Source organism: Strix uralensis, chromosome 5, assembly GCF_047716275.1.
Source record: "Strix uralensis isolate ZFMK-TIS-50842 chromosome 5, bStrUra1, whole genome shotgun sequence".
Taxonomy (NCBI): Eukaryota; Metazoa; Chordata; class Aves; order Strigiformes; family Strigidae; genus Strix; species Strix uralensis.
The window spans coordinates 21,061,401-21,084,590 of NC_133976.1; the positions used below are offsets into that span (position 1 = coordinate 21,061,401).

Consider the following 23,190-nt stretch of genomic DNA (forward strand, 5'->3'; position numbering starts at 1 on the left):
AGAATCACACGTCAATCTCTGATGTGACCAAAATTTCCAAAGTTAAAACAACCTATCTTCTTTTTGAAATTGCTAGATACCATCTGAAGCAAAATCAAGATACATTAAGTATGCGTAGGAAATTTTTAAACACGTCTCTCCATTATGTAGTTGTCAGTTTCCACATAGCAACTATGGAGAAAGATGTGATATATATGTAAGTGATAATGCTCTAGTAGAACACTATGAAATTAAAATTTAAGGTTACATTACACTATTGCTTCATATTTTTTAAACAAAGATTCACATATAAAGGGAGATCAGAGTACTAAAGTGAACTGTTTTCAGTCCTCTTTGAAGGTTAAATCATATTGTGCAATAGTTCTCGATTTCTGAAAAAGGCTGGTATTTCAATAACTATTTTGTATATGAAAACCAACAACATATGGGGCACCATACTTACAAAATAATGTGCCAAGGGATCCTGTATATGTCTTTCTTGAAACAAACTGGCAAGGACATGAACTTCAAATGTAATTCAAGAAATCATAATAAAAGGCAGTCTATGAGAATGATGAAACACCAGACAAAGTATGTGCGGTTTTACTTAACCAGGTAAGCTTTAGAGTCTTCCTCTGAACTCCTCCATATAAGAATACAGACGAGTGACATGAAAGGGGGAAACATTAAGGAGACTGAGTAAGATGAGGGACAAAACAAGGCATCTTTAAGTAACAGCAAAACCCCCACATTGGTTATGAACAGTTAAGAAAGAAAAAAGATGTGACTCCGCAGCTCTCGACCACTTAAAAGTTTCAATGCTCTATGTATTAAGCAAAGTCCTTTTTAATTACTTTTTTCCTATATACGCTAGAATTGAGGGTATTTAACATTCACACCAGTCAAAAAAACCTGTGCAATAATCATTCATTTTCAACTACAGTGATTGCTCATGAAGTTGCTAGCTCACAAGAACACATGTAAGAAGTCTGACTCATGCCTTTTCTAACATGGTATGGCTTTGGAGGCAAAAAGCTCATGTCTGCTGAATTCTTTAGAATAAGAACAATTTTTACCAGCAGCATGAAATTAAAATTTTGTGAAAAATAACCAAACACAAAAAAAAGTATATTACTATATACATCATCTCATTTATTTTTATCAGAACACAGACATCTGCATGATTCGACACCAGCTTGCATATGCAAAAGTAAAACAATTCAACTGGTTTTAAATCTTGGAAAGCATCTGAGGTTTGTGCTGGTTTCCTGCTGAATTGTAGCTCAAAATAGCTGCCAACTGTTAATTGCTTAAATTACCGTGGAGACACAAGTTTGAAAATAACACGAGGAATAAAATCTCCAACATGAAAGTAAAATGTAGAAACACAGGAGTAAGATTTGATAAGTTGACACATCTGTATGAACTATATATATGCTTAAAAACCCACATACTATTAAAGAAAAACTAGAACACCTTCAGGTGAATTTAATTTGGCTAAAACGTTTCAATTTACATACAGTCTCTTCTTGAACAAATAAGTTTAAACATAAATGCCCTCTAAGTATTAGTTCTAGATAAATTTAATTCTGTACAAACCTTCATTAGTTCAAAGAGGCTACAGAATTTTACTTAAAATTATTTTTTTAAAATTACATCTTTTGACCTTCTGGGTTTGCTGTTACTAGCCTACATATTACATAAACCCTCCCCCTAGAAATTCTGAAATGGGAGGAGTACTACAATTAGAAGAAACTATCCATAATTGTTTTGTTTTGAAGATAATCAAAAGAATATTTGCCCCACATACACCTAACTCCACAGAGAGAGAAAGACCAAAATTACAGATTTTAAATGTATTCAGAAATCTGGTGGGGGGTTTTCTGGTCAAAAATTAAGTCAGTTTTCCTATGTAATACAAACATTTTTTTTCCCAAAGAAGTAATTCACAACGTTTAAGATAAAAATTTCAAGGAATTAATTCCTGGTGTGATCTAGCACAAAATGATTCACTGTGAGTGTGATAAAACGCATCTGTGTAAAGGTACATAATGAAATTACCTAGATTAAAAACTGGCAAATTAGAATATTTGGAAACCAAAGCTTTTTATATCAGTAATGAAGACTAAATCATTTCTATCATCACACTACCTTCATGATTCCTACTTCAGAACTAAAGTACCAGATCAAAGCTACATGCTCTTTCCAAGCCGTTATGAAAAGGAATGGAAAGTGGGGCTTTCCAAGCAGGCAAAACAAAGAAGCAAATATAGAAAAGACCCCCCCACGCCGAATCTTACTTACAATTTTCTCATGCTACGATAGCAGTATTAGAATAATTTTCTTCATCACTTGATCATTCAGAAAAAAACCACCCACACCAAAAAACCACTAACCAAAAAACCAAAAACCAACCAAAAAACACAGCCAAGCAAAAAAAGAGCCACCACCCAGCCCTCCTGCCACCCCAAACCACAAAAACCCCCAGAAGCCAAAGAGCTTTTGAAGCACATCTTCACAACAAATGTTCAAATTAAATTCCTGTATCTTTTATTCAAAGACACAAAAAACCCCACACGCTGCTTTCATACCTGCATATGGGTTAACAATGTGACAATGAAACAGAGTATTTATTTCAAAGGTAATATAAAAGTCATAGCAATGACCATGGATAACATTAAAGAAATATACTTAAATAATCTCCTTATGCTGCTGTTCTTCCTCAAATATGGTTTTATTCAAACTTCTCCAATAAACAGAACTACAGTTCACTAAGAAAAGGTGTAATTAATGTCTTCAACTGTACTGCACAAATGTGTCAACATTTTTTTAAATGTTCTTTAAAGAAGTCTCATTAAGAGCATAAGCTTACACTTAAAGATTCTTCAACTTTATTTATTTAAAGTGCACAGACTAAAAAAAAGAAACACAGGAAATGTCATTATACCTTGGGATTTCAACACTTCCATAAATTACACGGGTATACAAAGCACCTCATAAACAGTCATCAGTTTCATAATGTGAAAATATACTTGGAGTAACACCACAGAAAAATGAAGTCACACATGGAATATTTATTTTCCATGCTCCACCTTGTAAGAGTTCTAGCTTTGGCACTGCGTATGACGTTTCCATGTATTTTAACAGGGAATTGCAAAAAAAAGCAGCAGATTGACCTTTCCTATTGGTTGCAACAAAAGGAAATAGAAAACAGCTTAAAAAAAAAATCACCCACTCATATATGTAAACCTGGAAGATTCCATTGCCAAAGTGAAAACTGAAAAAGTAAAACTTGGTTCACTAAGTCTAATTGTGTAGGGCCAACACAAAAATTAATCATTAATTTTTTGAACTGTAACTACTCAGCTACGAGGAAAAACTCTTCAAGTGCTAAAATCTGAAGATTAACAGTTACATGTATGTCAAAAAATTAACAGGTATGTTAACTTTCAAGATGTATCCATTCAAATAAGTTTTGCAACATTTACCTGTATCCAAGCGCTTTACAGGGGACTCATCATCAACCTCAGAATCTCCACATGCACTCCTTGATCTTTTCCTTGGGTGCAGAAGTGTCTCCAACCTTGGAAGGACTACAGACAAAAAGGTTTTGGTCCCTAGCTGTGGAGAAGTTGGCTGGGTTTCAGTGTTCTTTGCAGACTTTTGGGGGCTTATACTTTTCGATTTGCAGAAGAGAATGGATGTACGTCTGTTTACATCAGTTGATGACTCAGCTACAGCAGAAACAGTCGACTCATTGAGATTACTGTCAAGTAAATGTTCTGGAGTGTGTCCATTTATTTCTTTCTGAATGGAAGTGCTATATAATTCATTATCAAATTTTACTCTTTTGTAAAGCTTACTCTGCTCTGGATTGAGTTCTACTGGTTTGAGGGTTGGTGGTTCTGAATTAGTCTCCAAGTTTGAAGGAAGAGGTAATGCATCTGATGGTTCAAGTTTAGGGGGAGATTTATCTCCTGAAAAAATTATAAATAGAGTGTGATTTTTGAAAACCTGTAGTTATAAAGTCTATTATAAAACTCACTATAAATGTGCAGCCCACCAAATAAATTGTTGTTTGGAAACAAAGCATAACATTTTAAAAACAAACCTTGTCTAGCAACAACCTGTCCTAGTTAGTAGTTCCTACTTTTATACTGGGAATGTAACAGGGAGAGAAAAGTAGGTGTTTATAGTTGGTGTTAACAATTTACACCTGGATAAATACTTTTTATTTCTCATGCAGTTATGTTAGTTTCATTAACTAAAAACTAAGAAATCTATTTTTTAAATAGAAAGTTGGGGTGGTGGACGATTATCTGTTAAATGCAATTACACTGCCATTCAAGTAAAATTTTTGGTAATATACATTTTTATCTATTTTACCTTATCAATATTCACCTTACCTGCCTAAGACAAATTTGTAACCTGATCTACTAGAAAGAGCTAAAATGTGTTATAAAATTTACAGAAAGGTGCGATTTGCAAAGCTGTTTTACAGCTCTGGCTAGAAGTTTTATGTACCAAAAAGAAACTCAAAAAGGGGAGGAAAGAAAACCCACCCCGAAGTCTTGCAGCTTGATTAGCCACTAGTTGGCAAATACACATCTGACAATGCAGACTTGATAGGAGAAATCAGAAAAACCACCCTCTACCATATTTTTTTTTTCTTTTCTTCCTTAAATACATGATCATGTCCCAGTAAATTCCACTACTTTCATGCTGGGAAGAGACAATGGAGATATAACTGTGAGCATATAAAACTAGTTTCAGTTTTTCATCCCAAGCAATGGGATAGAAAATAAACATTCTACTGTTGCAGCATTTCCAAATACAAGTAGAAGGACTTCCTAACCCATAATTATGAACTCAAAAAGATGTTAAAACCTTTCTAGCTTCCAAAAGAATCTTTTAAAATATACATTAATAGTAAGAAAGATGATGCTTATTCTGGAGTAAGTGTATGAGACCAACATAATATTTACACTATCACACGAAATTTTAAAGTTTAGTTAATTTCTCTATGCCACCTGAAAAAAAGGTGTCAAAAGGGTTTAAGTCTTGTATCTGTAGTTAATTAAATATTATCTCTATATTGTTTTGATTTTGGTTCAGCAATGCTTACGTGGTAGTCAATGACTTGTAAGTGCAGAAAAATCTGCGCCCCATTTTGTAAGGTTTAATCAAATAGCATAGTTCATGTTAAAAAATATATTGCTAAAATGAAGTGTGACTATACTTACATCCTTTGAAGGCATGTAAGTATTAGAACCAGTAAATAATATTTCAGGAAGACATTTAGAATGACATTTACAGTCCAATAAGCACATTTGAAGTACCACCAATTAAAAAAGCCTGCAGTTTAGAATGTCCAAGGCGACTGTTCTTTATGAACAAATTCTGATTTTCTTGCAATTAGTCACAAAATATTCACAAAAAACTTTAAGCACAGAAAAACACTGGAGAACTATTTAGACACTAAAACTTAAATTTCATGGGGCTATTCCAGTACCTATTTTTAACATGATCAGAAACTGAAAACAGAATTGCAAGGGGGTAATTCACAGCTCTTCTCAAGCCAGCTCCTGTAGAGATCCTAGGCACAGGATTCTACTACTTTCCTCATCTTTCTTTTTGGCAATTTGTTTTCTTTACTCCTCAAAGTACCTTCCATTTCAGAGTTGAAATTTGAACTAATGACTATTACTCTTCACTAGATCAGAATTGTAACAACAATGCCAATCAACTGTGGATCATGCTCTTCGCTATGTTTTTTTTAAAAAGCATACTGTAAATGTACAAAACCAGCTACTGCTCACTTTTGGACTATTTTTTTGCACAACAGCTGCAGTGAAAGGCTGTGTCATAACAATGTTAAGCTACAAGTAAAACAGTTAGTGTGTTCATCATCTGCCAGAAACTACATTCCTAAAGAACTATACTCAGTAGCATCATCACTTGAAGATTTAAAAAAACCCCAATTTTTACAAAAAAGTCATTAAACATTTTAATACCTAACAGCCTCAGAACAAAATAAGTACGCTGATTCACGTACACTTTTTCTATTGTTGTTCAAATCTCAAGCAAGTTATATGTTTGAAAAGCATTCTCTTAGTCGCACTAAGAATTAAACACCAAGTTGCTGTCTGAATGGCAGTTAAGGACAGTCATTTTATTGACTCCACCTTTCAAAAATTTTGATAGCATCAAGCTGCACCAGACACAGACTATTTTATTTATTACCATGCTTCCACTTTCCCTTAAGCTATTTCCTCCTCCCATTCAATGCATTATTCAAAATGAAACACGTCTCTAATTCCCCTAAAGAAAAACAAGTTAGTAGCTGATCGTGAAAAAAGCTCAGTAAAACTTTTTTTCGAGACTAGATTTTCTTTGCATCATTTAAAAATGAGCAATAAAGACCTCAGTAACTGATTTAAAAGCTAAAAATGCAAATAAAATATTCAACTGAAATATAAAGTTAGTTCTAGTATATTGCTCTCATTGAAATCAATGGGAATTAGCTAAGAGTAGATGCAGTTCTGAGATGAATGCTTTGAGGAGGAAGACAAGCACAAGGGGAAGGGCTGGTTAGATATGGCTGACTTGATTCTACAACATGAAGTTTGTTAAGTCCTATCAATAGCTTTATTCAAAAAAATAAATAAATTTTTAAAAAACCCAACCCAAACCTACCCTCCACACGCCCCCCCCCCACACCCCTCCCCCAGACTCTGGAGTAGAGAATAATAAAGCTACAAGACAGTTCAACAGCCAGAGTTTTCTGCACTATTGACCTAGGCTCACATGATGCCTAATACATATTTTGGCATTTAAGTGGATTTCTCAAAGTACAAAGATGTTTTCCACTCAGGCATTTCCAATTCCTTTTCATATGAGATTGTTTGTACTTTCATTTCTTAACACCTAAATTTTTAAAAAGCCTTGCTGCTGTGAAAAATAATGGAGGGAGGTTTTGTTTAAAAAGATCATTCTCATAATCTTAAAATATCTGTTGTGATTAAGTGGTTATTTGACCATTTAAAAATTCAATATAATGTTCATTTATTACACTTTTTAATGTGTAAAAAAAATATTTTTAATTCACATGATTAAAGTGCCTGACTGAAGAGGTTCAGAACAGTACTGATTTAAACACAGTTTAAAGTCTTACCTTCTTCCTCTCCGTCTTGTTCTAATGCTGCACTTTCTTCTTCAAAACTTCCAATACCTGATTCTATTTGAGGAGCTTGGTTGTGTTGCTGACTTAGTTTGTTGCGAATAATGCTGATTTCTTTCTTTAACAGCTTTGCTCTTTTGCTCCTTGACCCACTGGATTTCATTGCACAGGTGAGATCAAGTTTTTCTAGCAACTCTCTCAGCTGTTCTTCCAAGGACATATGTGCTCTGTTTGCAGGGTTCAGTAACCTATCCACTGAAGTCAAAATATGTATAATTGAAAATGTGCTAGTGTTTGTTAGAATATTTCACAGAGTAATAATATCAACAGGAGGAAGAAAACATGAAATTCACTTGCCAGAATCAAAAAATGTAATCAAAAAGCTACTTAGATTACAGTCTTAGTAGCTTTACCATTACCAGTGAAGAAATGTTGAAATGAATTCCTATTATATAATTACTATTCTTCTTGATCAGCATTTTGCTCAAGAACACCAAGTAATAGGGCAAAGAATTAAAAGGTCAGAAGGAAGACATAATTAATCCTTCCCACCCTAATAGATGATTTCCTTCTTATAGAGAAGGGCAAGATTATGGTTATGAAAGAAATGTGTTAATTATACTCCTTTACTGCCAAAATCTCAGAAAACATGTATGTCAAAAGAAGTCACTTTAATTCCTAGTATTACAAACACACTTGATTTTTTAATTCAGTATGTTAATTAAGAATGTGCATAAGTTTATGCGCACTGGTAGTCATTTTTCATGACTTACAAGCATATACAACCATGTGAAAGAAAGCACTCAATTTAAAAACCTTTTTCATTTATCTTGTTAAATTAGGCTCTGGCATTGTCAAAATCAGAATCTGGATAACACTGTTTCCTAACGACAGATCTAGTTGAATACAAACAATTGAATCTTTCAAGCAATGTTTTCAATGGGGGGGGAATCTAGTCATCACTGAACAGCAGCAATCTTAAAACATCTGTATGGAATGTACACACTGTGTGTTAATGAAAAAGACAACTTTTACAAATAATCCAAAAACATCTTACCATCTTCCCAAGAGAAAGGCTGGGGTGACTCAAGTTTAGGCCGTTCAGGTAAGTGCATTCCAGTTTCATTATTATAACCGATTCCTTCAGCATCTCGCCTAGCTTGCCTGAGAACTACACCTCCTTGATCTCTTAACCGCACTGCCGCTCTATAGAATATTGTATCTTTTGCATTGTATTTCATACAGTTATCTATGATAAGATTGAAGTCTTCTTCAAACTCACTGAGGTTTTTATAGCCTTGAGCATCTAACCGTTTTCGCATGGTAGAGAAATCCATAGGATGTTTTATATGATCCAAATAGTCTGGAACCTTTGAATAAATATTTAAAACATGAATGGGTAAAATTACCTTATTACAGACAAAATAACATCAGCTCTTAACTGATCCACATTTTTTAACTTATTTTGTAAGAACTCAAATCAAGAACTTCAAAATGTAGCTTAGAATCGCACACCCTGATAATGCAAACGTTTGCATGCCAACAGAGGTTTGCCTATTAGAAGATTCTGCATCTTAGATAACATGTTGGAGCTCTATTAACAGACGCTGAAACTACATGTTTTTAGAATTCCATGGTTTTATGTACATAGTGTGTGTATTTATGAATATCATACTTATAAATGTATGCATTTATACATATATACACATATGTATAATCTATACACGTGGTATATGCACTCATACATATATATACAATCTATACACATACACACACCTACATGTTATTTATACACATGTATGTGTTGCATATGTACGTATGCGCATACGCGCTAAGACTAGTTTCCCAGTGAATGAAAAGGAGTATCACCTGCAAGTAAGAACACAGTATCCACATTTCAATTTTTAAGACACCCTTTGAGTTCGCTTTATCAAATAATCTTATTGCAAAAGATCATTATGTACCCATGTCGCTCTGTAACAGCATTTCCCAGAAACTATTTTGGTATATGAGCATAAACAGACTTTCATGCCAGTAAGTCATAACTCAACATAAGTTATTAGAATAGATTAAAATGTAACACTGCTCCCTACTCTGCATGCAATGATCTGTTTCTTGTACTTAAGTGTCACCAAGACATATCCAGACGTAAGGAAATACAGCTTAAAACATACCTCTTTAAGGTTCACTGGCTGAGCAAATATACGGGCAGAATCCTTTTCCTGCAGCTGATCCAGAACTGATCGCAGTAGTACAGTGAATGGAGTAAGCTGAAGTTCCATAGCAACCTGCTCAATCTTGACCTAAAGAAGTAATAATTATCCAATTGAGCATTTTTCATTAAGATACTGTTTTAAAGTTGTTTTGCATCAACAGCAAAGTACTTTAGGTATGACACACAATAGAAATATATTCAAGTAAATGAGTTCAATGCTACTTTCCATATCATCAGTCGGCATTTGCCTGACATACATTTTCAGCTGATGACCTTGTAAGAAAAATAATTCTCATCCCTTCATTGCAGACTCAACTCCAGCTTCTCAGAACTCAAATTTGTATTTTATCTATAAATGAATTTTGTTTCATTTTTTAACTGTATTTCTTTTCTTTGAAAAGATGTTACATAAGAACAGCTTCCTATTCTGCCAACAATGCGAAAATAAGAAGAATTTAAAGGTAACGTGTTTAAAATTAAATTTCAATTGTAGTTCCATGTTCAAAGTGTAAAAAGAAAATTTAATGAACATTTACAGGCTATATAAGACCAACACAAAGAGTAATTTTAAAGACAATGTTCTCTGTAAATACCAAGAAAATAATTTAAAAAAAAACCTATTAACAACATCCTCAAATACTTGATCATCCTTCAGAATTTTCATTATTTTTGACACTATTACAATTCCTCTACCGTTTTATTTTCAAGCCACTTAAATAGTTATCAACATTGAAACAGTCTTGTTATGGAAAATAAATACTTAATGACACATTAATGGAGTGTGTTTATACATATAAACACGTAAACAAAGTATACACAAACACACACATAAAATACACATGTATAAAAAATAATACATAATACATGCATATAGGAAGTGATATGTGAACGTACAGGAATGATGTATGGAATTCCAGAAAGCATCAAAGAATTACAAACTGTATTAGCTTGCAATGAATGTTCACAGCTTCGAAAAACTAAAAAGGGAATGTTGTTTTTACAAATAAGGACAATTCAAGACTCATGAGTGCAAACATTTTGCTTTCACAGTTTTCATATCAAATGCATTATCTCTTCCTCAACTCTCTTCTCCCAGCAGTGTCAACTCTAGAATGTCGTAGGACATAGATGCAGCTTTTTTTGTCTTTTTTCGGAGACAGAAGAATGTAAGTGCTACTCAGTATAAGCACATGTATTGGGAAAACCTGAAGAGATCAAGTTTTCTACCATTCTTCAGAAACCAATTTTCTTTGCAAGTCTTAACAGAATGGCTTGTTAAATAATTTCTCTCCACCAATGAACACAGCATGGGCAACAAACAGGAGGAGTTGGAGGCCACCATGCTGCTAGAAAGCTACAATCTAGCTGCTGTTACTGAAACCTGGTGGGACAAATCCCATGACTGGAGTGCGGCTATCGATGGCTGCAGGGTGTTCAGAAGGGACACGTGAGGAAAGAGGGCAAGAGGGATTGTCCCCTACAACTAGAAATGGATAGATTGTGAAGAGCTGTCTGAAGAAGAGCCATGAGCAGGTTGAAAGCTTATGGGTAAGAATTAGAGACTGAGGCAACAAAGGGAGTCTTGTGGTTGGCGTTTACTACAGGCCACCCCATCAAGGGGAGCCTATTGATGATGCCTTCTTATTCCAGCTACAGGAGGCATCATGCTCACAGGCTCTTGTCCTGTTGAGGGGCTTCCACCACCCCAACATCTACTGGAAAAGTAGCACAGTGAGCTGCAGGCAATCCAGGAAATTCCTGGAGTGCATCGAGGGTAACTTCTTAAGCCAAATAGAAAGTCCTGCTAGAGCAGATGTGATAATGGACCTATTGGTCACCAACACAAGTGAGTCCTGAGACATCAGGATTGGAGGCGGCCTGGGCTGCAATGATTATGTACTGGTGCAGTTCAGAGTCCTGAGGGATATGGCTCAGGCAAAGAGTAAAGTCAGGACCCTGAATTTTAGGGAAGCAAAATTCCAGCTGTTCAAGGAGTTAGTCAGTAGGACCCCCTGGGAAACTGCCCTCAGGGACAAGGCAGAAGAACAGAGCAGGCAGATCTTTAAGGATGCTTTCCACAGAGCACAAGAGCTCTCGATCCCTAGGTGTAAGAAATCAGGAAAGTAAGGCAAGAGACCAGCATAGATGACTCGAGGTCAAACTAAAGGGCAAGAAAGAAATGCACAGGTAGTGGAAGCAGGGACAGGTATCCCGGGAAAAGTATAGGGACACTGCCTGGTTGTATAGGGATGGGGTCAGGAAGGCCAAGATGTAGCTGTGGCTGAACTTGGCCAGGGACACAAAGAATAATAAGGGCTTCTACAAGTACGTCAGCCAGAAAATGAAGGTCAACGAAAGCGTACCCCCGCCCCCAATGAACGCAACTGGCAAACTAGTAACAACAGTTGAGGAGAAGGCTGAGATATTAAATGTTTTTGTCTCAGTCTTCACTGTCAACCTCTCTTCCCACACCTCTCGAGTGGATGGACCTCAAGGCAAGGACTGGGGAAGTCCCTCCCACTATAAGAGAAGATTAGGTTCGTGACCACCTGAGGAACCTGAGCATACATAAATACATAGGACCTGATGAGATGCATCCCAGAGTCCTGAGGGAACTGGCTGATGTAGTTGCCAGGCCACTCTCCACAATACTTGAAAAGTCATGGCAATCAGGTGAAGTCCTTGGAGATGGGAAAAAGGAAAACATTGCACCCATTTTTAAAAAAGGTAGAAGGAAGGACCCCGGGAACTACTGACCTGTCAGCCTGTGATGGTTTAGCCCCTGCCAGGGTCTGAGACCACGCAGCCGCTGCCCCTCCCCCACAAAGGGAGTGAAATACAAAGCCCCGAGACTGAGATAAGGAGAGGTTTAATACAACAGAGCAACAGCAACACAACAAACAATAACAATACGAATAACAGTGATAACAATGAATAGAGAAAAGTATATATTGATACAGCAAAGAGAGAACTGGCTGCGCCAAACCACGCGATCACCGATTCTTCCCATGCTTGCGCCAGGATGTGACGTCAGCATGATATATGAATAACCCAGCTAGAGCTTCCCCCCCCACTGCTGGGGAAACTTAACCCTATCCTGGCTAAACCAGGACACAGCCTCACCTCTGTGCCTGGGAAGATCATGGAACAGATCCTCCTAGAAGCTATGCTAAGGCACATGGAGGACAGGGAGGTTATTCCAGACAGTCAGCACGGATTAACCAAGAGGAGGTCTTGCCCAACCAACCTAATGGCCTTCTGTGATTCAGCAACTACATCAATGGACAAGAGAAGACCTACTAATGTCATCGATCTGGACTTGTGTAAGGCCTTTGACACAGTCTCCCACATCCTTCTCTCTAAATTGGAGAGATATGGATTTGATGGGTGGACTGTTCAGTGGATAAGGAATTGGCTGGATGGTCGCATCCAGCGGGTAGTCGTCAACAATTCAGTGTCCAGATGGACGTCAGTGATGAGTGATGTCCTTCAGGGGTCCATATCGGGGTCAGCACTGTTTAATATCTTCATCAATGACATAGTGGGATCAAGTGCACCCTCAGCAAATCTGCAGACAACACCAAGCTGAGTGGTGTGGTTGACACACTGGAGGGAAGGGATGCCATCCAGAGGAACCTGAGAAGTGGGCCCATGCAAACCTCATGATATTCAACAAGGCCAAGTGCAAGGTCCTGCACCTGGGTCAGGGCAATCCCCAGTATCAATACAGGCTGGGGTATAAAGAGATTGAGAGCAGCCCTGCGGAGAAGGACTTGTGGGTATTGGTGGGTGAAAACCTGGACATGACCCAGCAATGTGCACTCGCAGCCCAGAAAGCCGACGGTATCCTGGGCTGCATCAAAAGAAGTGTGGCCAGCAGGTTGAGGGAGGTGATTCTCCCCCTCTACTCCACTCGTGAGACCCCACCTGAAGTACTGTATCCATCTCAGAAGTCCTCAGCACAGGAAAGACATGGATCTGTTGGAGCAGGTCCAGAGAAGAGTGACAAAAATGATCAGAGGGATAGAACACCTCCCCTACGAGGACAGGCTGAGAGAGTTGGGGTTGTTCAGCCTGGAGAAGAGAAGACTCAAGGGAGATCTTATAGCGGCCTTCCAGTACTTAAAGGGGACCTCTAGGAAAGATGGAGACAGACTTTTTAGCAGGGCCTGCTGTGATAGGACAAGAGATAATGGTTTTAAACTGAAAGAGGGTAGATTCAGACTAGATATAAGGAAGAAGTTTTTTATGATGAGGGTGGTGAAACAGTGGAACAGGTTGCCCAGAGAGGTGGTAGATGCCCCATCCCTGGAAACATCAGGTCAGGTTAAACAGGGCTCTGAACAATCTGATCTAGCTGAAGATGTCCCTGCCCATGGCACGGAGGCTGGACAAGATGATTTTAAAGGTCCCTTCCAACCCAAACTATTCTACAATTCTGTGATAATTTTATATATTTTAAACAGTTTGCATGAGTGTACGCATGCACATATGTTTCTTGATCCTACATGAGGATTACAAGACAAACACTGCAGTCTCTGTATTGCAAAAACTGTCTGTGAGAATAGTTAAATTATCTTTCCTACAGAAACGTTTCATCAAATTAGAAGGTACTCCATTTACCTGTTCTCTTTTTAATTTTTCACGCTTACGTATAAGTTCAATCAACAAACGGGCTCTTTCAAGATCATGGCGCAGCCTTTGCCAGTACTTCAATTTTTCTTTTAAGGCTTGCATTTCTTCATCATCTTCTCTCTAAGAAAAGAATCAAAAGGTTTTCATGAAATGAAAAATGCTCACCTCTCTTCATAAGCTAGTTTGATGCAATTACAGAACGTATTCACAGGAAAGGAGAAACTACTGTCTTACAGTTAAAGCACTTGGCCATAAACTTCATACTGCAACAAAAGAAAACCTCTCGTCAGGGTATCTTCTAGAATTTCTCAACCGTCTAGCTGAAAACAACATCTACAAACTGGAAAGCAATCCTATGGTGAAGGCTATTTACATCAGAAAAAGCAATACAGCAAACTGCAACCTAGCAGTGTAAAAGGCTGCAAAATTAGATTCAGTATTTTCACATCAAAATCCAAGCTAGGTGAACATCATCAGCTTCTTCAGAAACTCAAGCCTGGTAGAAAAAAAGTTATTATTGTGCTCAACACAGTCCACCTCCCCAGCACTCAGCAGAATTAGGACACACTTGTAACTGAACAACATCATTATGAATTCTGAGGACAGGGAATGAAAAGCAGTTTATTAAATGATACAGTAACTTCAAAATGGTATTGCAAATGGGTAATGCAGTAATACAACCTTTCAGTGAACAGATGAAAGAATTTAATTCACACATTTTTAGGAAGAAGTAGTTGTTTAAACACTTGCAGTATTTAGTTTGATTTGTACATACAGAAAAAAGCCTTTCTATTTTTCATAAGAAAAAGGAGGATATTGCAATACTACCTGTACTACTCAAATGGTATTGATAATTCAACAGAAACAAGGCCATAAAAAGAATAAAAGTCCTGATATTAGTACCGAGCACAAAAAAACCCCATCTGCTTTGGAAAATTTCTACATTTAAAATTAATATTGTATAAAAAGAGTCTCAGAAAGAGATCCAAAGCTTTGTATGCTTGCCTGTAACTAGCATAATGCAATATACACTAGATAAATAATGGTCATATACTTTTTTAAAAAAAACCTAAACAACAAATGCCATAAGTTATATAAAAAAGTAGAGAAATAAAGAAAACTGGCTAAGCAGATGAAAAATGATCAACATTACAAATTGTTACACTCAAAGCAAAAATCTCCTTAAGAGAAGGATAATTCAGATATACATAGGTCCTCTAAAGGAACCTTGTGCAATTTTTCAGACAGAAGGTTCTCAAAATAGAATTGCAAAAACTGGCAGTTTTAAAAAAAATCTAATAGATTTGCGAGTGCTATGATTTTATGATCTGCATCACATTTTATTACTTTACACACTTCATAGAAGTAAAGGCAAGTACCTGTGGAATCTATGAAGTTGGTTTTATTCAAATCTCTGACTTTACTCAAGTTGAAAATGCTTAACTATCAACTATTGCTGTATTACAATATAGCAATCTAGAAACAACAGTTTGTTCCTCTTAAAAAAAAAAAAAAAAAAAAAAACAAACCACAAAAAAGAGACCAAAAATTGTAGCTAGAAGCTTCTAGTTCCCTTTCCTAATGACTGTTACTACTGACAGTTACAATTTCTTTTAACAAGTTAACTCTTGACTTAGACACATAATAATTTAACTGTTGAGGTTCGGAATAGTTCAAAGTAAGTTTTGACAATATTACTATGCACATTTTCAATTCCTTAAAATTCTCAGAGATTTACTGAATTAGAAAATCTACACTGCCACTAACTGCTGGTCTCCTACACCCCTTCATCTCTGAGTACAGATCCCATGTGTGGAAAAGCAACCTAACTGTCAACTGACACAGCTATACAATTTTTTCATAGTTTTACTGTTTCTCAGGACCAAAATTAGGTTGTAGCTATTTCTGAAAGTGGAAGGCTTGTCCTCCCTTTGCTTGCTGCCATTCAGAGTCTGCTCTTCTGCCCTATATGATTGCACAGTTCATGAAACTGAGAAACTGATCCTGCTGAAAACTAAGTCATCAAAACCATACTAGTTTCAGGGGGGTCACGAAAGTTAAATACAGCAAGAAAAATAAAAGTTACTTCGCACACCAGGTCTTGGGGTAGATCATTAGAGACTTAAGTATTTGGCTAAATCTGAAGGTACAGTCTCACTTTAAAAAAAAAAAAAAAAAACAAAAAACAGAACAAACGATTATTCTTTTAGTTGAATCAGTTGTTTGACCAGTTTCATTCCATAAAATAAATAGGCAGGTGTAAATCTTCAGATGTGAACCAAAGTATCAAGAGCACCTTGTTTGCTTTTTTGTGTGCACACACGCACTCCCCTCTTGAACATCACTCTTGCTTGGGGATTAATAGCAAGCCTCCAATTTTTTAACACAGCTATGCAAAGTACTGTTTGCAGACATGGTTATGGTTATAATAGCCAAGATAAAACCCCTTTATCCTAACCTGTTTATTACCTAACATATAACATATACCTTAATTAGATTAAAAGATCCAGGCAAGCTGCAAAGAGGATGAGGCTTCCAGTATCTAACTAGTAAAAACTTGGATAAAAAGAGTTTCTTTCAAAATATTTAGTTTTCAAAAGCTTTCCTATTAACTTCCTGGTAAAGAGTTCTTCCAAATCATTCTTTCTGTAACAAAGCCAGAAAGTTTCTTGTGGCTGACAACACAAGAAAAATTTAGAAAGAAACTCTGTGGTACTTTCTCATGGACTCAGCTCTTGCTGAACACCAAATACTATCTAGAAAAGCTAAAACTGACACATTTATTAATATTGAGGGAAGAGGGAAACACTTCTAAATTTACACACAGAACATGCATCTTCAGCTCCAACTCCCACCATGAGTATGTTACCAGTCTCTGCATACAAGCAGGAATACTGTCAGTATACTAACAGATCACTCCTTATGCTGGATGTGAATACATGGGGACAGCCTCACTCTCTACAGAGACTGTAACTTAATATGAGCCAAGCAAAAATAGAATTATAGTGATGGAACTGGATCTTGATCAATACAGTTAGTTTTATGAAGACCCTCTGCTGCCACTTGTCAATCAGTCAAAACCATTTAGTGGTTTCAACTTGTGTTCTTACTGAAATCTTCAGTGCAGATATGACCTTAGTCACCAGCAGCTTCTCACTTTGTTTCTCTGAACAGCAGTTTTAAACCAACCTCACTACAGCAGCAACAAGCTACTACCTTACATTTCATGTCTTATTTTTATTCAGGCATTAAGTTCAGAAAAAAACTAAAATAATAGAGCCTTTCCAATACCTATCCTGAATTTCTAGGTGGAAAGAGGAGTGATAGTATAAACCATTCTTTCAGAGAGGTTCCTTGTCCCTGCAGATGGTGAGGTAGTATACAAGCCAAAATCTTCTTGCCTGGTTTAGAACTGTTTGCTGATATAACATCACCTTCAAAAGCATATCATAACTGAGCTCTGAAACATGTTCATTAGGAAGTAATTCTAACTCATGAACACTTCCCCCCCCACCAAATTTGTTCTATTAAACAAACATTAGATAGGGATGAAAATCACATTCTACTAGGCACCTTGAAACCATTTTCAGGGGTTTGGTTCCTCATCTTAACATTTCAGTTTAATCATTTAAAAAAAAGTCCTCTGAACCTGTATTACATCGGTGTTCATGTTTCTCTGATTGACTGAAAAGCTCTTCAAGTTTCTTGACATTCTGACTTCTCACATAAAAGGAAAAAAGAATTTTCCCATCTAGACCAAAATGAACAAAATAATCATCTGTATCTCAAAAATTTTGAGGCGTTCTCACAATAGCTATGCCACAGCTGTTTATTGAAGTCTTCATTATGGTTTGGGTTATAGTTGGAGTAACGAAGATGACTAATGCTTCAAATGCTTTGCAATTATGACTACTTTAATAGGTATTATAAATACATACAGAAGATGCTATGGAGAAGACACAATGTCATACACAGGACACTTGCTGCTCACTGAAAAGCATCACCTACACATTTTTCGCCACGAGAATCATTTAATTTTGCTTTGCTTGAAACTAGCTTTTTCTTTTCAAGAGACAAAGTTTATTCTTAAAAACTTATAATTGGTATTAAGTCTCAGAAGTGCTCCAATTTTTAATAAACCAATATAAATAGTTTCCAATTAATGTAGAAAATGTTTTCATTATTTTCTTACTGAATAATAGTACATAGTTCAGAAATTAGAAAGGAAAAGAAAGATGCAGTGTTTGTACAGGAGCGCAAATGGGCAAAGGGATTTTAAACAGCTCCTATCTAAGGCTTATTTTATTATAATGAAACATCAATTATAAGAAACCTTTTACGTTGGTAGTTACTATCTATACATTTAGAAATGTTGCAGTCTCATCATGCCATCTCAGTAGGAAAAGTACTTCCCAACTACCAACTAGCAAGTATTATTTTTTCAGACACTAACTGTAGTCTAGGTCTACACTGCTACATGAGCCCCGAACTTCTGTGCTTCATTTTATTATTTTTAAGGACTCAAGCTCATTTAAAAAAAAAAAAAAAATTCGACTATCTGAATAACTTAATTTCAGCTATTACTAGGTAACTGCAAGGTACCACTCTTCAGAATGGAAACTTCTCTTACAGAATTAAAAGATTAAGCAGAGATTAAAAGTAGAATACAGAATATTTTAGAGAAGTTACAACCCAAAAAATAGGATTAAAATGTAGTAATATAGAAGCAATGAAAGAAACATAAACAAGTGACCAATTTATATTCAGAATCCACCTAAATTCCATGTAAAAGGAATTTGAGCATCTCAGCTATGAGGAAAGGCTGAGAGAGCTAGGACTGCTTAGCCTGGAAAAGGCTGGGGGCGTGGATCTCAAATTTATAAATATACCTGAAGGGAGGGTGTAAAGAAGGTTGAGACAAGCTCCTTTCAGTGGTGCCCAGAGACAGAACAAGAGGCAATGGGCACAAAGTGAAAAACAGGAGGGCCCCTCTGAAGATCAGAAAACTACTTTTTTTTTTTTTTTTTTTTTTTTTTAAAACCACTGTGAGGGTGACTGAGCACTGGCACAGGTTGCCCGGGGAAGTTCTGGAGTCTCCACCCTTGGAGATATTCAAAAGCTGTCTGGACATGGTCCTGGGGGACAACCTGGTTTAAGTGGCCCTGCTTGCGCAGTGAGGTTGGACCAGATGAGCTCCAGAGGTCCCTTCCAACCTCACTTGTTCTGGGAATTATTAATTAGTTTTTTCATGAAAAGCTAAGAAAACAAACACACACAAAAATGACAGATCAAATCATTAGGAAGCAGTGTTGACCATGGTATTTTTATGACTACATCAGTAATGGCTTAATAAGCAAATAGTAATGCAATCCAAACAAAAATAATAGTTAAGCTTTAAAGGGAAAAAAATTTCACAATTTAATGCAAGTAAAAGATTATAAAATGCATTCTTAAGTTCTAGAGCCTATTTTACAGGAACAATTCCACTGGAAACACCTGGAGAATGGAAAGAACACAGCCAACTACTTTTTCAGTTCAATTAAAAAAGGTAACTGCGATGCAGTAAGAATGATGCTTTACAGCATTTCAAGGTCTACACACATGGATCCATACACAGAATTCAGAAAAGTAGTTTTAATTATTTTCGAAGATACCCAGTGACTTGAAACCAAAACAGTAAAAGACCTGCCAAAACTTCTACTGTCACTGAAGAGCTGTTCATATTACAAAACTGGGAAGCAGAAGGAGCATTGCTTTCTGAATCTGATACGTATCTGGAGTGACTTTTTGTTTTTCAGCAATTCTGACTGGTAAATGTGTACAACTTTAACCAACTTAGACACATTTTAGCTAGGATGAGTTTTACTTGAACAAAATATTAGCATAAACTTATGCTTGTCTACAATCCCACTTAACTACCTCAAAAGTGAAACTGAAAGTTGAAACAGGTCTTTGAATTTCATCAACAGCTTGCTCTTTGTTCTGTTACTACTGAACAAGGTGGACAATAAGGACCTGAATTTGAAAACTGTAAACTGTCTAACCTTTCCTCTGTAAAAATTTCTAGTTTTCTCAGTCATAAGTGTCAAAGACGACATTTGCTTTACGTGTTTTGATTAATTTAAGAGAAAATGTATTTTTTATCTTACTAACTTATAGCACATTGAGGAATGAGTTCCAAAAAACTGCAATCCTAGTCAACGAACAGAGGTATTAGAATAGTTTTGGTGACAGTGTTTTTGTGAAACATTTCAGCAAAACAAAATAAAAACCCACACATTTTTTTTTTTCGTATCTCACAAATTAAAAAGGATTAGATAATGCCCAATTTCCAATATAGGTCATATTACTTAAGAAAAAGGTAAAGAATTTACTCAGTCCTGAATAAGAGAAAGTTTTTACTCTGTGCTATGTTTCCTTGTTAATGTTTTATTCTGTAAAATAGAGATTTTTCTGATTTCATCTTATAAGTAAAAAGTGTGTCACATACCTGTTGTGTGTTTCTTTGTGACTGTAAACTGGACTGCAGCCTTCTCAACAGAGGAACACCATTCCTAGACAGTCTTTTAAGCAACCAGTAACTGTGCACTCGTTCAACAAACTGCTTCTTCCGCTGAATGGCCACCTGATTCATAATCTTATTTAATCTAAAATATGGAAAAACTGATATTGTATTTTTCACAGCAAAGCATAAAACATATTGGTCTACGGAAGATAAACATCATATATATATGAACGTATAACGTAACAACAGCAGTGATTGTCATATTCTTTATTTCTTTCAATGATATCCCTTTCGCTAAAATTATTTCTGAGCAGTAGATTACAAATACATCTGCTTGACACCGCAGTTTCTACCAAATACATTAAGATACTTTATAAAGCTAAAGGGTATCAATTTTTTCATGACCATTATCTCAAGAGCAATCCCAGATTAGGGCTGAGAATAAAGCTTTATGTGCATTTCAAAATAAAATCAGAAATAAAGAAGCTTTAAATCCCTACAGAAGTTTTCAGATCATTTGTTGCCATCTTCACACAAAATTATTTTATTTTAAAGGCAATATATTTTCAAACTTTTAACATGAAAACATGCAACAAAAAACTTGCATTGCTCATCTACTAATGTTAATTTTGGTAAATGTAACAAAAAAATTGCAAAACAGAAGAACACTTATTTTACCCCAAGCATACGATGAAAATATCTACACGGAGAAGATGCAAGAGAGGATACAAACAATGAAGCAAAATACTTTGATTAAATAAACAGTATTTTCTCCAAACTTGTTTAAGATGCAAATACTGTTTACATATATTCTGTTTAGAAATACTGTAAGTGCTATACGAACATCACATGCAGCAACCTTGACTCCTATTTTTTAAATAATGACATGTTAATATGTCCAGGTCTCACACATAACACCTAACTCTTAAAATTTACATTCAAAAAGTTTATCTGAAATAGATCGTCAGCCCTCTGTGCCTACAGTATCCTGAAATCACAGCAAAAAATGTCAAAAAAAGTTAATGGTCATAGAATGAAAAGATTTTGCCTTTGTAAGATATTGCAGGGGTTTCTCACTGGTGGCAGCCCTTGCAAAATTAACACAAGATGCCCCAAGACACCAATCACCTGTACTGTTAGGGGAACTGTTCATTAGTTTGGGGACAGGGGTGAGCTGGAGCTAGAAAAGGATTTCCCTAAGAAGGATATAAGACAGAGTATTATATGTATTAATGAACAGAAATCTATTAATTCTTCACTCAGTATATTACTGCCCATAGCAAAACTCTACAGTGAATAGTACTAAGTTTATCAGAGATTCTCCAATAAAATCTAATATCAAAATAGGCAAAATTAAATTCAAGAAGTGTCTGACTTGTACAGCACTACCATGAGGTGTTTAAATAAAAACACAAATTACACATATGAGTATTTTTCTACTTCTTCCCTTTTAATATTAGGAATAAAGCAGTTTGAGTAAGTGATAAAAGTAATTAAATACCTGAACAAAATGTAAAGCTATAAATAAACCTTGGGTAAAATTATTTTTAAGAATAGCTGGGAAACTTGAATGATATTTTTCAGACAGCCATATAAGTGAGTCTACCCTGAGTACACCAAAGGTTATCTATCCCTGGTTGTTTTTTCTTGGATGCATAGAAGGTAAGGCACAATAGGTCTACCTGGTGCTACATTGGCAGTGCTTAGAGCTTTCTGCCATCACAGGGTAAAGGCAGAGCAAACACAGGTTTTCTTCAAAATCCAGTGCCATTGTGTCCTCCAGTTCTTCAATGACATTGTTTTTCAATTAATAACTAAGCCAGTTAAGCATTTTTGAAAAATTTTAGCTTAACCTAAAGCTTAGAAAGTCTGCAGATGGACTTAGGACTGTCCTATAAGTCTTTCACTGAAGGGCAGAGGCAGGCTCCACAAAAATTTATCCAATGCTGAACAAACCTTGATGTGACCAAACGTCAAAAACAACAGAATTATAGTTAATTATAGAATGCAATCAAAATCAAACAGTTACTTTCACATGTCCCTCTTGGAAACAGGAAAACCTACTGAACTGAGTCAAAAAAAGCAGTCAAATATATACCTACTTATAAAGATCATAACTTAACATGAAGAAAGACGCCTTGGCTTCATGCCCATCAGATGTGGCAAGACTAAGCAAACACCTTTAATTATGGTTTTAAGTACATTTGCCAATTCACATAACAAACCATTCTACTACTAGATAATTGTAATAGTAAAGTGCTAGAACAAGCCTAGGAAAGATGTTCACAGAGGATATTCTCCAACTTTCAAAATACAAATAAACAGAAGGTAATTGGGAGTGAAGAAACTACCTAACAAGGGACAGGAATCTACTCCTGTCTGCCTTCCCTCCAAATAAAACCAAACACTGGTTGTTCGTATTTCACTTAGATACCAGACTTTGGTAGTGGTAATATGTTTCACCAATCACCCCTTAATTTCTCAAAATATAAAGGTCAGAGGCTCTTCACATGGCCGATATCTACAGAGCCTCTACACTATGATCTTACTGATATAACGACGATTTTATATCTGCTGTTAGACCCTAAGAACCCACTAGCTATAGCAGAGATCTTTGATCATCTTTTTGCTTAGTCAGATACTCTCAGGTAGACTTTTACTGTCCAAACAGCTCTG

The 23,190-nt window shown here is 36.1% G+C and overlaps 1 protein-coding gene across 4 annotated transcripts in view; it reads right to left on the reverse strand.

Annotated features, from left to right (window-relative positions):
* Positions 1-23,190, reverse strand: part of BRD1 (bromodomain containing 1) — a 63,356-nt gene that overhangs the window by 24,238 nt on the left and 15,928 nt on the right. For 3 of the 4 annotated variants that reach the window (XR_012629145.1, XM_074870063.1, XM_074870064.1), the window contains exons 3-8: positions 20,500-20,656; positions 13,998-14,129; positions 9,334-9,462; positions 8,217-8,529; positions 7,154-7,414; positions 3,468-3,956 (exon numbers count right to left, since the gene is read on the reverse strand). Coding sequence is in view for 3 of the 4 variants with exons in the window: in XM_074870063.1 (XP_074726164.1) it covers positions 3,468-3,956; positions 7,154-7,414; positions 8,217-8,529; positions 9,334-9,462; positions 13,998-14,129; positions 20,500-20,656 (1,481 nt within the window). In the remaining variant the exon portion in view is untranslated. The remainder of the gene's footprint in view (positions 1-3,467; positions 3,957-7,153; positions 7,415-8,216; positions 8,530-9,333; positions 9,463-13,997; positions 14,130-20,499; positions 20,657-23,190) is intronic. The other variant, XM_074870065.1, reaches the window with a different exon arrangement.